A 16203-nucleotide genomic window follows, 5' to 3' on the forward strand; every position below is an offset into this window, starting at 1 on the left:
AACCTGTCGACGATGTCTCTAAAGATGGAATTCCAATCTTCGGGATCCTGCGGCGTGCCGATGTCCGGGTTCACTTCGGCCAGGCGCACGCCGGCGACGTTCACCGAGGACCAAATCGGAACTAAGGAGAAGCAAACATTCCACGACGATTCAAAAGAAACGTATAAAGTTTCAATCAAACGAATTCTTTGCGAAAGCTATTTGTTAAGTGCTTAATTGGTAAAATGTCTTTAGTGTTGGCAGCATACTCAGTCAGAACGTCGCCGAGAGAAAACAAAGCGATGCGAGTTGGCACAAACGAAATGCAAATTACTGTTGATTACGTTCACGGTTACGCATTCCGTAGATATCTAGTCTTTTATGAAGTCAGCGAAAAATATTAGACGTGTTTGCACATACGTACATGAGGTGGGACTATCGCGAGTCTGAAATACTCGTAATCTTAACGAAGCTTTTATCCTCGCACTTTCATACATCAGAAAATTCCCACTCGCAATTCGCATTGATATCACAGGTAACAACGATCCCAACAGACAATTAAACCATCAACGCTCGTTTTGTATTGTGTACATTCCATGCATTTCTATTCTATCCGTTATAAGATATTTCGCAATGCGTATAAAATACGTACTACTTTTGGGGCCATGCTCGCCGATGACAAACGCACGACAGCAAGACGGATGCACATTCATGCGGTCGGCGATGCCGCGCCGAAAACGCGTCGTCTCCAGGTAGGTGCCGGCGCCGATCACCTTGTGCGGCGGCAGCCCACTCAGCTTCCACGTGACGTATGACATTTCATCCACTGTGCAGAACCAAGATTTTAGAGGTCAAGTCACGGCATATATAAATCACCGCCCAAATTTCGATTACCTGGATAACTGCAGATGATAAATATCGCGTTGTCAGCATGGCTTATCAGCTGCGGGATGAGCTCGCGGAAAATCTCAGTGTTCTGCTTCGTCGCCGTCTCCTTGTTGTCGAAATTCCTTGCGCCGGCTGTTATGATGATTATTTTTGATAAATTCGCAGCGGAATAATCTAGAATCAGGATGTTTATTAACAATATATTATGATTTACATATTTTATTACATTTTTCTTATTCTGTGTGCGTTTATGCGGTAAAGTATTTACAATTTACGTAAAGTAAGTACATAAGACTAGCGAAAAATAAGTGAACCTTTAATATCTTGATAATAATTATAAGCTTAAACACGCGGAATCGAAGCATTTTACTTCCTTGATAATAACTCAAAGAGGTGCAGTTTTTGACACATCCTTAACGTCGTCTTAACGATGCGCGCGCGCGCGCGATGCCGGCCGACACACCAAACATCATTATACTCAATTTATAAAATATAAGCGATCCGCGTACGATGCGAGAAAAATCAATTCCCACGTGGGTTTCGTATCGAAATGGGCTCGGCATTCGAACCCGGTGCGCAACCCGTTTATTGGCACGGCATTGGCAATGCTTTTTGAAATTTTCACGACCATCCGCAGCTAGGAGGCTATACGCTCGCCATAAATGCTATAAGCTATATATGCTATATGGAATATTACGATCTGTATATTACTGCGAGGAGCCCGCACGGCATCTGTGTATGTGTGTTGCTGATGAAGTCGGCGATAAGCCGGCCGCGCACCGTCGTCCGACACCTTATCGCCCACAGAATTTCCAGCCGCTAACTAACTTATTGCATTTATTTACAACGACGTCTATCTCTGTGCGGTACGTACTGCGCAAACCTGGAAGATGAAACAAAGCGAGCGCTCGCGCGACATTTTAGGATCCGTATCAATAAAATGGATGAAACTATTTTATTGCGCGCGTGTATTATTATAATTTGTTGCAATGCTGCTGCGTTAAACTGCAACTGCGAATGCCTGATAACGCGTTATTAATTATGCGAAAGATTCAATTGCATTCCTTTTGTCTGATGCTTTATACACAGGATTGAATTTAGACCTAAAATTTTACGCGGTTATATAATTTAATGTAATGTTGGTTGCCTATGTGGATAAATAGCGTTGATTACTCACCGGTACCGCAGGTAACTTGTTGATTGTTGAGGAACTGGGTGGCGTGAAGCATATCGAGCGCCTCACCTCTGGCGAGCGGTTCATTCTGGTCGATCAGTGCCACTTCGTTGCCCAATCCCTGTTTTGCATATTAAATGAACATAAAGCAAACGAGCGCCGCAAACTCATAAATCGCTATTTTATGCTGCAGCAAACGTGTGGCCGCGTACACGCACTTTAAGAGTGTCGATTGCGAGCGGATGATAGCGCGCCATTGCTCTCAATTGATTAGAAGCAGCGCTCCTCATAAGTGCTATGCTTCAACTTTATAATTTGTGTGAGACCTGCTCCAAAATCACTTAACTTGTTCGACCAGAAGCTTTTTTCGATGAAATCCATTTAGGAAATTTTCGTTTTCATAGAATTCCTCATCTACACAATCAACTTTTTACTGCATTTTTTCTATACTTGCAGTCAAATGGACTAGACTAGACTAGACACTAAATTAAAGACGTAAAAACTCGATGTGCTCCTGCATTATCAAACGCTCGTAAATTACTCGATATTATTTCGTTTTAGTGCTTTTCCAGTCAACCCACGCATAGACAATTTACATATCCGTTTCGGGAATCGGACTCAGGTACTCTCGGGATCACAAACCGCCAGAAATCTCAAAGAAAAATAATTGCTTAATTTCAAAGCGGACTTTAATGCACAAATTCCACTCATTTTTTTTCCGTATCCTCAATCATTTCTCGATTTCATCGACTTCAAAGCGATATTTATTTCCATTTGTTGCGCGGCGAGCTTTCGGCTTGCGCGCGTCCAATGAATAATTCATGAAACTTAATTAAGCAAAATAATATTTTACTGTCGCCGCGACATCGAGAGCGCTCGCATATAAGCCATGTCGTGAGTACACTGCACACGTCGCTTCATTTGCGCGTATCAGCTGGACTTCGATTACGATTACGCGGGACTAGAGGACAATCAAGCGCCACCATGCGGAGACAAACTACGCTACCGCGTAAACTCTGTCCTGCAAACTCGTTTTGCTGTTGTTGTGTCGCATTTCCAGCGAAAGCTAAGAATTTGTTCAAATGTCGCACGACTACGCGACTGTTGGAATTGAAAATTATATTGAATGCGTGCCAGGGCGAGTTAAGACTTCTTAAGAAAATTGTATAACTAAATTTGGCGTGGCCACTTGTAACACTTGCAAGTCGTACCTGTATGCAGTATATAAGACTGCATACCTACCATGCAGGCGACTAGTTACATTAATAATGATTAAGTAGACAACGATTGTGAATTTCTATCGACTGGGCGGAACATGCTGCAATAATTAAATTTCAATACATCCGCTGTTTTTTATGCTTATTTTTCTCTCGTTTGGAGTAAAATTTATCGTAACTTTATCTCGAATGTAAATTTCGACTCTTCTTGCACACATGGTGCCCGCCGAGGCTGATTGTAACTGTTGCTTTTTAAATTATAACCAATTTCAAGCACTAAATTCTTCCGTTTCATGTTTTCGAGGAGTGCGCGCGCGAGGATGCTACGAGATATGAGGCATTCGAATAAATACATTTTTACGACTCGGTGCGCCGTTTCTCTTTCTAACAACATTCCGGAGCCGCGACATTCTCGATTCGCCTGCCGGACGATGCCGGACGAAGAAGAAGTAACACGGGTATAATAAGTAAACACCGATTGCGCGTTCGTAATCAAACGGTCGTCGTGTGCTTATAAGGAAACGATATTATATTATCGTAAAAATTTTGTTATATCCAACAATCCATTTCATTTGAATATATCCTGGGAGTATATTTGCTAGCACTAAAAAACCAAGTTGAAAAATATCTAATTTAATCATGAATATTAGATTATTATAAATCGCTTCATTTGAAATGTCAAATTCACTAAAATATCGATATTAATATATTCAACTATCTAATGTTGATATTAATCATCTTATTTCGAGTGAAATAGAATGTTTTGTAAGAATCAAGAGAACCAGTTGGAGATTAAGTTTAATAAATTATCTTGTACAGGATGGATCATTGAAAAGAATTTTTTGCAAAAACTAAACTAGGAATAATAAATGTTCTAGTCGGTAGCATTTAGGCAATAATGTATACAGAGTTGTATAATTGCTGTACAAAACTGAGAAACATTTACATTTAACTTAAAAACTTAATATAAAAATAAATTGTTCGGACTCAATTAAGAGCTCATTACATGCTCACATGTAATATACTATTAAATAAGGTAATAATGATGTGGTCTACACGCTGTATAATGCAAAATGTAATAAAAAAGCGTATTTTTATAACTTTTTTAAATTTTGTACACTCAACTCAATATTTACATATTTCGAGAACATAATAACAAGATTTTTTTCATTTTTGTATCCTCTTCATATTTATTATAATTTTTGCTTTCGGAAAGCTAGAAATTTATTCATAAAATAACATATTTTCAATTTAATTATGCAAATGTTAATCTTAATCCACCTACATTTACAACGTGATACCCGCAGATAGATAGATGATACATCTCAAGTGTTTAATCCAACAAATTCTATCTACACGCTGTAAATCGATAGCAACTATAAGACGCAACACGTTTTCTCTCTCATCCATCGAAGCTCTGCCGTGCTGAAGCTAATTAAGTCATCAACGCACGGTAGCCGGGGCGCAGAAGAAGCCGCTGAGTTGGAGTTGCGCACGAAATGAAAAATTCCGCCGCTCCTTGTATTAAAAAAGTTCGTAATTAAGTCGTATTAACCCGCCAGATTATTACGACCGGAAATTTATAAATTTATTTATATATAAGTTGTAATGTAGGATGCGCGCGAGTTCGCCTAGAATTAGCATAATAATAATCATCGCCGATGCGGCGCGCGTTATAATAACGCATTAAAACACGTGTGTAAAACTTTTGCCTGCAACACACCAACGAGGATCAATAAATTTTACAATTTTATCACATTTTAATTCACATACACACGCATGCATGCGCTCCGAGCAAAACATCTTCATTTTATGTTTCTATTATAGAGTATTATCATAATCACATAATGATATGCGAGAAACTATGGCATTACGTGCAGCTTGTTTGTTTTGTGTCGGCTTCACTTCCAATTATATTTTTAATTCGATCTTTTCCATCGAGTGTGAAACGAAGATGTTAAAATGTGAATCATACATTAATAAACATAAAAGTCAATGATAAAATTGACGCGACGACACCACGCGATCGAAAATTTCGAAAACTTGTGTTACCAAGAAGCGAATCGTAAAAACCGAAAAATATTCCAAACATTTCGATGCCACAGATTTTATCGGCATGTCTTTATTATCCGCTGCATCCTTTTGGCTACACAGTGGCTAATAAATAACAAACAATGTTTTTTTACACTATGACAAGATTTCACACCGTCCACGGGGTATAATTAGCGTCGTGTTCGTGGAGTTACGAACGTTAACACTTTCAACCACTCCGCTGGTGCTCCACATTTAAATCTCAATAAGTTAATTCAGTTATCGAGATAGTGTGCATCGCACAAACGCGGTGTGAATTAACGAATTCCCGAACGGTGTCTCGACATCCACAGTCACTTCGCACACACACGCTCAATTTACATTTTTATGATTAACACACGGTCAGTTGTAATCATAAAAAGTCGTAAACTGCTAAAAGAAATATAAGCGAGTCTTTAAAAAGCCATGTTGTTTTGGGTAATATCCTCGCAATTAGCATAAATTTGTTTGCCCAAAATACAAACTAATAAGAAGAAGCAGGAGAAGTCAACGGCGCATGCGTAACTCGCTTGATAATTACACTCAGCAATTTAGTCGTCGACGAAACTTACGAGCTTCACAAAACATGACAGCACAAAACATAAAAACAGACAAAAAATCACGGAAGTGTCGAATTAATATTTTAAGAAGTGCACGCTGATTAAGCACATTATAATCATCTTCACGGAAAACACTCGGAATAAAGACTCAAATAAAAAAAAACGGTAAATTAAAGAAATCGTGTCCAATTAAGACCGAAAAAAGCCAAAATTAAAACTTGTTTTGCTTGATTTTCTTGTAAATTCGCTTGGATTGATTTATTGCTTTGGATAATCAGTCTACCTTGCTACCTGCATACGCAGATCGTAAATATTATGCACAAAATAACATCAGTGGCTCACCTGCACGAGGAGTGTGTACGCAATAGCCGTTCCTAGCGTGCCAGCGCCGACTATGGTGATCTTCTCCAGAGGTTTCTTGCATGGTGCAGAGCCCTCCGGCGAGATGGTCGTGAGCATCGCTGCCGGTGTCGTAGTCGCCGGTATCAGCATCGTGTTGGTCGGCTTCTGTAATTAAAAACGAGAGGGTCAGGCAAAATTAAACGCTGATTTGCATTCATCTATCAATGTTCGCTGTCTCACGCAGCGAGCGTAATTTTATACATATTTAAATTTTCGCCATGGAACTTTTCCTCGCTGAACGTCTCAACCGGAAGTTTGCATACGCTTAATGACAATATATCTTCTAAAAGGTATAGCTAATAATTACAGCGTATTTGCACGCATTGAGAAATAGTTATGTTGATGATGCGTTACAAATGCATAATAAGAACGATTGTGCGCGCGTCGATTGTGAGCCGGTTCGATATGCATCTCAAAAAGCTCTTCGGTTCGAGCGGCGTTAATAATGCGATGATGAGAACGTAATAGAACGATGTGAACCGCGTGTGACCTCAATTTTCATGCATTTAGTCCTGTGGTTATGCAGAAGGAATGACAGTATACCCTTACTAGTAAATTTCATGCAAATTTTGAGGCAATAATTAAATAATTGCAAGCTGAAACACTCAGGAAGTTATAGCCGAAACCAAACTTAAAGTCGAATAATTAAAAGTTAAAATTTTTAATAGCACTGGTGCAATTTTATTGGCAGACGAAATCAAAGCATACACGATAACACCGCAGCAATATAATATTTCATTCGGCTTGTAATTTGTAAATAACTAAAAACCGTTGGAATGTACAATCAGGCACGCACGCGCGCGCATGCGTACACGTTTAAAACACTCGCCGACCCTCATAAATTCGAACAAATTCCCGTATTAAGACGAGTCTTCTTCTTCTTCAGCTAGGTTTGCCTGGGCGCCTGACGATGCTTTAATAGTATTAGCCGATAAACTCGCAACTCTCGTCGACGCAATCACCGCCACGCCACACGTGAGCGCAAAAAGCCCTTGCGCAAGATTTACGGCGGCACAATATACTTTAACAGCAATTGCTTTTGATGAAAAACGAAAAAAACGAACCAAAAACAACTAATTTTAACATTGGAGATGTGTCTGTACTTTAGTGCGACGTACGCTTGACCAAACACTCCCTTATACGGGCAAAGTCACCGCAAATAAATCAGACCTGCGATTTCTTCTTCGTGGCCACCAGTGGTGGAGTTGCGTTAACCAACACTTTTACTCTGATCAAAAGCTGTGTGCCTTGAGTACGGTCCTGTGTGTTAAACAGTTCATTTTCGCACTTTTCGTGTTTGCTTAGACCGCAAACATGCGCCATGAATGCGAATACGCTATTGAACCCCGGGGTGCTTACACACATCAAAACTATACACTACTATACCGAGTGTTTAACATATTAAGGACTGCAATTTTAAACAAATAAATTACGAACGCTTAAAATGCAGGAATGTAAAATTATTGCACTTGCTTCGAGGGGTGTCTACGAATGCCCTGTGTACAAAAGAGTGCACTTGCAATAAATATGCCTGATTAATTTTTTAAACATGCCCCAACCCACGCCCATTCCTTTCGCTCATCGCCGTATTGTAATGTTTTGCTAAATTTTATTCAAATGAATTCCCAAGTTCAAAAGTAGCGAAGAACTTCATTAACATAAAACTTGATACTTTAGATCTTTAGAATCTTTAGATGTTTTCCTGCTACGAAACATTACAGAGTCATAAATTGATTCCGTTATATCTGTTGTCCTTAATTTCTTTATATGCGTGATAAAATTTTAATCGTTTAATAAATGATGACACATCAAATAAATTTCTAAATGGCATTTGCGTAAAAAGTGCAAAAAACAATAGGAATGTATAAAAATTAATATTTAGAAGTAATTATCAAACTTAGATTCTCAATTATGATGTTTATTAGTCATTACTAATGTTAGCTTATTATCTTTTCATGTTTTGCGATTTTTTTAGCGCCTTGAAGTGGGTAACAACTTGGTAATTAAGAAAATAGTGATAGAAACATTACGTATAAAGACATACTTAATTTCTTTTCACAGCTGTTAAAATAATCAAATGGTATACAGTTATTACCCATTTTAAAATCTGTAAATAAAAGTAGCGTTATTATTTTCCAAGTTTAAATTAAATTCTAATTGAACGTGACAAATATCCTTGCAATAAAAGCTCAACCATCTCATTAACAGCGCCGACCTAATTTAATCGTTAATTAAAAATGCTTCATTTGGTAATTACCCGGCCGGAATTCGTGGGCATTTGTTGCTCGGGCATTCCAAGCAATTCGTTCGACATTGTTAACCAGCAAATTTATTCGTGGTCCGTGCCGGCCACACATCCACGCGGCATAATGTGATCGATAAGCGTCGATACGCGGATACATTCCGCGCATATTTCGAGTCGATAATTATGGGCGTTGTTGTTGTCAATTCATCGAATTTACTACTAATAATAAAGATATAAAGTAATAAGCACAGGCAGACAGTGTACCACACCTGTTCTAGTAAAGTCCTTGTAAAGGACTTTCATTTGTTTCATTTCATAACTTATATTAACACAACATAATTTTATTTTTAAATTGGCGGCTCATTTCAATTCAAATAAAATGATTTCACGATGAAGAATGTGAATGTTTTCTTGGAAATGTGAGACTACGCATAAAATAGAAGAGAAAAATAGTTAGACATTAAACATTTTAATATGAAGTACTAGCTGTACGCGCACTATCGTGATAATTAAATTACTTAGTTAACAAACATTCTCAGCACCTTGTTTTCTTAATGTGGGGCCATTTCCTGAATTCATTGTTTCGTCCCTGACTCATCCAGCACTTCTCGTGCATGTTAATACGTAATATAATCCGTAAACACACACACATACAATAAACATGGTGTGCGCATACGCATCGTCATCTTATACACCTTGGTTTCAGTATGCATTACGCTCTTTTACACGTCGGTAACACTGATGTGGAAAAGCTCGTCGACGGCGGGCCGCCGCTTTACTTTTTTTGTTATCTCGCAGACGGCGTTATGCTCGGTTTGCTGTAATCAAAATTACGCGCAGACATCGCCCGGTGCGCTCGTATGTCATCAGCTTCTTGCATTATTAATTTCGACATTAACAACGCCTTTTCGTAATTCAGTAACTTTTATAACGTTGTGTCGAGAGGACTCGAGAGGAAATCGTTGTTTATTGGCATGAACACGAGAACAAGTTTGAAGAAAATAAAATCAAAACAAAACAAAAACACTACCGAGAGCGAATTTTAAATTATGATGGACAAAAAGACATCAGATTATCGTTGAAAAAAAAAAGGTCGAAATTGCTGCATGCGTACAACCATGACAAATTATTTGATTATTTTTGTGTGAATCGAACTTTATCGTGAATATATATTTACTTATACGAACTGGTAGCTATCCGCTTCCTTATAAAGACCAGCTTATTAAAATTCCTTCCGCGAAATACATAAATAAATTACAGGCGAATCAACACGCCGACGTCGTCATTAATTATCGACTAATTAATGCGCAAACTAGTCGATATTATTTGCTCGACGAGCGCGATAAAGGCGCATAAATCTTCGACAGACTCGTCTTCGTCTCGCGCTGAAAATCAACCGCGCGTACTGGCGTGTGTTTTCTGCGTGTGCGCGTACATTAGATAAATAAATGTAGCAATATAAATCGCCCCGGACGCGAATTTACGACCGTATTCGCTGTGCGCAATAATTAAAGCGACGATTAATTAATAAAAACCAACGTATCGAGATGTGATTATACGTGGCAGAGTAAGCAGTAAGCAGAAAACAGAATAGGCTCAACTAGCAAATTCTCCAGTTGTCCAGCGTGTATCCAATGTCCAGCTAGTTAAGCAACGAAAGGAATTGAAAGAAAGGAAGAGTTATAAGTGTAAGATTCACATCCAGGACGCATTTAAACATCTGCTTTTGCTTTTGTTACTGAATTTCTTTTTATAGGCTAGAATTAGCAGTTTACTACGTTAAATAATATTGTGTTTAATTTATATTATGATTCAAAAGATATTTTCTGACCTTATTGCACAATAAACAGTTATTAATTCGAAATGAATAAATTTTACTTATTGGATGAGATCACCACATGCAGAATACGTGGTAATTTATGCACGCCGACGATGATACAGAAATTTATCTCGTCGCGTTGTTGTTTCGGATAAGTGAAAACATAAATTGTGCGTTAAGTTTATAAATGGAATATCGCCGACGTGCGTGCGACTATACGCAAAGGACTTATTGGAATTTCTCCATTTAGAATATTCAGCTCATTTCCTCACGTATAGGCACACACATGCACGCATATTACAAAGCCATTCTAAACCTTTTAAAGCGTTGAAATTTTCTAAACTAACCACGGAAATGCACCGGGAAGGCTCGTGTGTAATTGCCAATGTGCTGGCAAACAACAAAGAACGTTAAGCTCGTTCGTCGCGCGGCCGTGTAATGCTATAATCAATATAGCTACTTATAAATGCGCACGCTAATAAATTCTATAAATATCAGTTATGCCTTTCGGAATTTTGATTAACGACACGACACCATTGCGGGGCGGTAGCACCCGTGCACCCACTTAGCCAATAAATCTTTCGATTGCGCCTATGATTCGGTTACTACCGACCGATGCTTATCGCATCATCTAGTTGCGCCGAGCACATCAAACTTGCGTGTCGCGCGTATAAATCACGCCCGACTTGCGCTTTCCAGCGCTGAATAGAGACTTTTTAAGCGACATGCAAAGTGCCTCCTCGTTTGTGGTGTCTCGCAACAACTCCACAATTGCAAACGTTTGCGATCAAGATAACCTGTGCGGTGGAAAAGAATTGCGCGGATATCTTGCGATCGTTACGCGTCCAGCCACTTAACTGATATGAGCGTATAAAGTGGGAAAATTGCTTTTCCAATTATGTTTGATTCATCAACTACGCATCCATGGAGACTTCGTATTCTTGGATCTTGGTACAAACTTAATATTTGTAAACTAAAGAAGCGTTATAGGAAATGTAAATTTTTCATATTATTAATCGAACGCCACGCATCGTGAAATTGATTACAATACTCTGGCAGGGTGTTCACGGATGTGTGGCGGCAGATGATTGATGCTTCGCGGAGCTGGCGGGCACCCAATACAATTTTAATTACCATGATAGATGCCTATTTATTGTTTCAGCTTCCTCATCTCATCTACAAGCAGAAGATATGTGCGGCTAACAAACACGAGTTGATTTATTCACGTCTACTATTGATTCGAAGCGTGTGCAAGTTGTTGCGAAGCTTCTAGGAACAATCAATTCGTTTGCTCGCCTTGAAATTATTTTTCTATTTTAACTAGTAGGGACTAATGAAGACGAAGTCTTTGATCTTTTCAATCGCATTCTGCTTCTGATCAAGGGTATTTCATTAAATCGTTTGTGCGTGGACAATTTCAATTATAGTTTATTGACAAGTGATTATTACCAAATTATGGTCGATAAGTTAAAAAAAGCGCCATTTATGGTAGAAAACACAATTCTATTATAAAAAAAAAAACTGAGAAAACATAAAAGCAGCAATAATGAAGATAAGTAATGTGAAAAAATTGTAAACGTTGATTTTAATTACCAGAAAATTTGAAATTATGAATGCTACGTGTAGCAAACACATTTTAAGTTTAATTTCCGTACGTAATATTCAAATGACGTTAAAAATGATGCAATTTATGCAAAATCGTAAAGAAAACGAATTTACAACCCATTTGTATATAAGCAACGCTTTTTCTAATTAACATTATTGCAGAAGCATTTTAACAACCGTATCGCTCGCGCTTCTTGCATGCCCGCAGCTGCAGGGCAAAACAATCGCTCGCGACGCTTCTTGTGCTTTCTCAACTCACCGCCGTATACCGACTGCCGAAGACTACCGCGACCAAGAACTGATAGTTGCCTCGCGCGCACTCTTCGAAGTCCGCGGCAGGAATCGGCAGATATCGACGCTGCCGTCAAGCTCTTAGATTCTTCGCTCGCTCGCCGTTCCGCGGCTCGATTAAGACATCATCATCATCAGACTCTCTCTCCGGCTCACGTCTATGCGGCGTGAGGTTAAAAGATGACTTCATCGAAGACGCATTCAGCTACAAGAGCAATACATCGATCGCTTACGTTTATTATGCGATGAGAAAAAGCGAAATGCGAGAGCAAAAAGCTGAGCCAACTAATCTTTGTTTTTCTGCGAGCGCGCGCGCGCGTGTGTTGCAATCAATATCCTGGAAGCATTGCAACACACACACACATACACCAATTCACTTTTAATTGAACTATCCTCCGAGATGCAAACAACAAACTTTTGCTTTGTAACTGAGCTAACCATTTTTACTCCTGCTCGTTTACAACGTCTACAAATAACGATTACGCAATAAAATCCAAGAGAAATGCGAACGGGTGTAATCATTAATTAAGCGTTCTTTAATCCCATCGACAGTTTGACCTTTACGATTTATATATAAATATTTTTTGTATTTTTTACGACTCGCACTAGCTTTTCCTCGAACGCTCGAATGTGTTTAAATGTTTACACAGATCGCATTTATACGTTACATGCATCGTGCGCACGGCGCAGCGCTTTTGACTTATCGACGCTCGGCGTCAATATAATAAGCAGAAATCGATGGACGTCGATCTACACCGCTATAAAGTTGGTTCTTTCGTTTGTTTCTCGCAATCGCATCGCGAGGCCGCGTCAGCGCGCGATGCTCGGAATTAAACATCGTCGGATTCACGTCGTTTGATCGATCGTTATTATCTTGCGGTGATTTTTCACAGCCAAAACAATTCCTCCTTTTGCTACCGACATACAATTCAATCAGGACTGTCGGCTGCCATTGGGCTATACTAATTAAAACAACGCATTCTTTTCAATCACAATATGTGTACAAATGTCGAGATTAATTTTTTATTCTCCCATCGGCAAATTATACACATATATAGAAACAAAAATATTAATACAACACTGTAAATTTGATGCATCAAATAAATGAAGCGAGAGTGTAAAAAGCCGAAGAATAATCGACTGCTGAGTACTCGCGGCGCGCATTCATTGAGTATCTTCTCGACTTGATTGTGATTAACTTCGTGGAGCACATGGAGCACATGCTGAAAACCTACTCGTTACAGTATGACTAGTATGAGGTTTTCGTGATCGAAAGCATTAACTTTTTGAGCGCGTTGCGCACTCGCAGAAAATAAATAGCACTCTAATTCGAAAGCTTTGTTTCATTGCTTTACTTGATGACGTTTGATGACCGACTAGAGTAAAATCACCATTATTCAAGCCGTAAAAGACGCTTAATTATAACAAAAGTTAAAATTTTCAACGAAGCCAACAAAGAAGGGCTTTTAATTTTCGCTCCCTGCTCTCAGGCAAGGCAATACTCAGCTTGTCTATGGAGATTTACGACGCAATGCGTCTTGCACATGCGCGCGTCTGCTCGCTTAATACTGATAGTGATTTACTACCGGTCTTGATACGTATTCGCGGTTGGGTGGCCCTCACCTTCACACGCTCCTACTACCTTGCGTATACCTTGCATCTCGTCACATGAGAAGTGAAGAAAAAATCAGGACCCAAGCTTGCTCGCTCGCTAAGTGAATAGATTAAGTGCACATTCAATGAGTCAAAATGCTTCGCAAAAACATGCATGCTTCTCCACACACACACACACAAGCAGAAATATAACATGCATACACTCTTCTGATATCCTTTGCAAGCATTCTTATCCTGTCGCTCCAAGTCGTTCGGTCCCAGTGTGCTGGGCTCACCACAATCACAACGTACGCCGATGCCTACTGGTTATGCTAATACCACGGCGAGCCCCGAGAATTGTCTCGCGACACAAGAGTCGCAGTCGTCGTCGAATGCGAGAAACGAAAAAGGCACTCTCGTGTAGACTTTTTAAATTTTCTCACATTACGTACGAATTACGATTTTCGGCGCGGCTCAAACGCATTCAAACGCGCATAACAAATGTTCGAGCGGAAAGAGAGGTGTTTCGACAGCGTATTTAAATGCCCTTTTAAATGTGTCTCAAATGCACGAAATGTATGGATAACGTTAAGTGCTCACTGCGATAATTTAGTTGTACTTACGTTTGTTGGAAAATACGACACGGTTTTATACTTCCGGAGTATTATGTAAACATTTCAATTGTTTTATGGTTTAAATTTCCGTCAAACAATTTAGAATTGTATAGTGTACTTTTCACTACACAATAAAGGTAAATGTTTGTTAAGATTTTCACGTGAATAATGGTTATTGAAACGGATGAAAGAAATATTATCTGCACTGGAATATGACTCAATTCTTATATGCAAAAAGCTTCAGTTTCAATAGCAACGAATCTTATTATAATAGTAACGAGTATCTGTTTTTAAACGGCATAACTTCGATCATACCAATAATGCCTTGCCTTAACGGCCGTTCGTGGCCGGGTGGAGAGACAATAGATTCCATTTAGTCGCAGCGGTCTCCTCTTCGCGGTCTGTTTAAGGCGAGCCCGTTTCTGCCACGCATCGTCGTGCTCCCAAAGGGCAAAAGGACGAGAGCGCGAAGAGCACGCACGAGAGCAGAGCGCACAACGAGAAAAATTATGAATGCACATTACGATGATGGGACTCATATAAACATTTCAAAATATTTACATATGCATTGGACTGTAAAGCATCGCGTATATAAATTTGCAAGAATCGCGGCGTGGCGTATAGCGTCGTCGTCGGTCGCCCGCGACTCTCAACTGGAGATATTGTATACTATTGTTTACAATCGTGACGACTACGCGAAAACCGGCGCCTTCATACATTTTCTACACGCAAATCAACTGAGTTTTTTTTCTTTTTCTTTAACTATGATTAGGTAATTTCTAGTTTATTGCGGTTGTGTGTGCTTATTTGAGGTTATGTGCAAAGTAAGACAGGTAGTGAACTTTTGAGAAACTTTCCTCTTGCGAGCAAAACGCACGATTTTGCGGATAGCATCTTTGATATCGTTGCGCTTGGTTAAAATTCCACTCGCGTTTTGTTTCAACAATGGAGCGACATTCCTTTGTTTCGCAGATTTACGAAATGCATCGGGCCATTTAAAACCAATCAAAAAGGAATCAATCACACTCAAAAGAAACAAAACGAAAATGGAAATTTTAGTCATTTCAAAATACATTTTTTTAATCTTCGCAGAGAAAATTACAATAATTATCAAATTTAAACTTGTACCATAAGAATGTCAAAGTGGGTAATGCAATTTGTACAATTTGTCCCTGTATAGAGTACAGTAAGAAGAAACTAATTAAAATGCCCGGATATTCATTAATAACATAATTAGCCGCCCGTTAATAACGCGACGTAATGATATGAGCGTAGCAGCGCGATATTGCAACTCGTCGCGTGGTCATAAAATGCATCGTTGCATCCTTCAATTAAGCCGCACCATCGTGTCCACGTCCTCGAGACCTCGAGTGCGAAGACTAAATTATAAAATTTCATTAAGCACCGAGATAAATAACGAGCCAATCCGCGTGTCGGCATCGTGCCGAACGCGGGACGTTTTAATTCCTCCCGATAAATCGATGCTAACGCAAAGGCATCATAACAACATTTTTGACAGCACGACAACTAATTTAGATATTTCACATCGTGCGCGCATCGCCGAACGTTTGCGACCAATTATTTTCAATAACAAAATAAGTGAGCGAGACAATTAAATCGAGAAATTACGACCGCGATTAATATTCAAAAGGAAAACACACTTCGGGTCTTAAATTTTTGTTTTATTTCTGTTTTGGACGAGCGGGCCGACTTTTTCGCCGCCGCTGGACGCCGAAACCACCGAAA

General features: G+C 39.3%; 1 protein-coding gene across 2 annotated transcripts in view; it reads right to left on the reverse strand.

The window, feature by feature from the left end:
* Positions 1 to 16203, reverse strand: part of LOC135793978 (L-lactate dehydrogenase B chain-like) — a 38898-nt gene that overhangs the window by 2191 nt on the left and 20504 nt on the right. The window contains exons 2-6 of one of the 2 annotated variants that reach the window (XM_065305097.1): positions 6231 to 6395; positions 2045 to 2162; positions 874 to 1041; positions 632 to 805; positions 4 to 121 (exon numbers count right to left, since the gene is read on the reverse strand). In XM_065305097.1, coding sequence (XP_065161169.1) covers positions 4 to 121; positions 632 to 805; positions 874 to 1041; positions 2045 to 2162; positions 6231 to 6380 — 728 coding nt within the window. In that variant the 5' untranslated portion in view covers positions 6381 to 6395. The remainder of the gene's footprint in view (positions 1 to 3; positions 122 to 631; positions 806 to 873; positions 1042 to 2044; positions 2163 to 6230; positions 6396 to 16203) is intronic. The other variant, XM_065305098.1, reaches the window with a different exon arrangement.

Source organism: Atheta coriaria, unplaced genomic scaffold, assembly GCF_025399875.1.
Source record: "Atheta coriaria isolate IRGN ID8LTWV9N9 unplaced genomic scaffold, Caltech_Dcor_3.1 hic_scaffold_6_pilon, whole genome shotgun sequence".
Taxonomy (NCBI): Eukaryota; Metazoa; Arthropoda; class Insecta; order Coleoptera; family Staphylinidae; genus Dalotia; species Dalotia coriaria.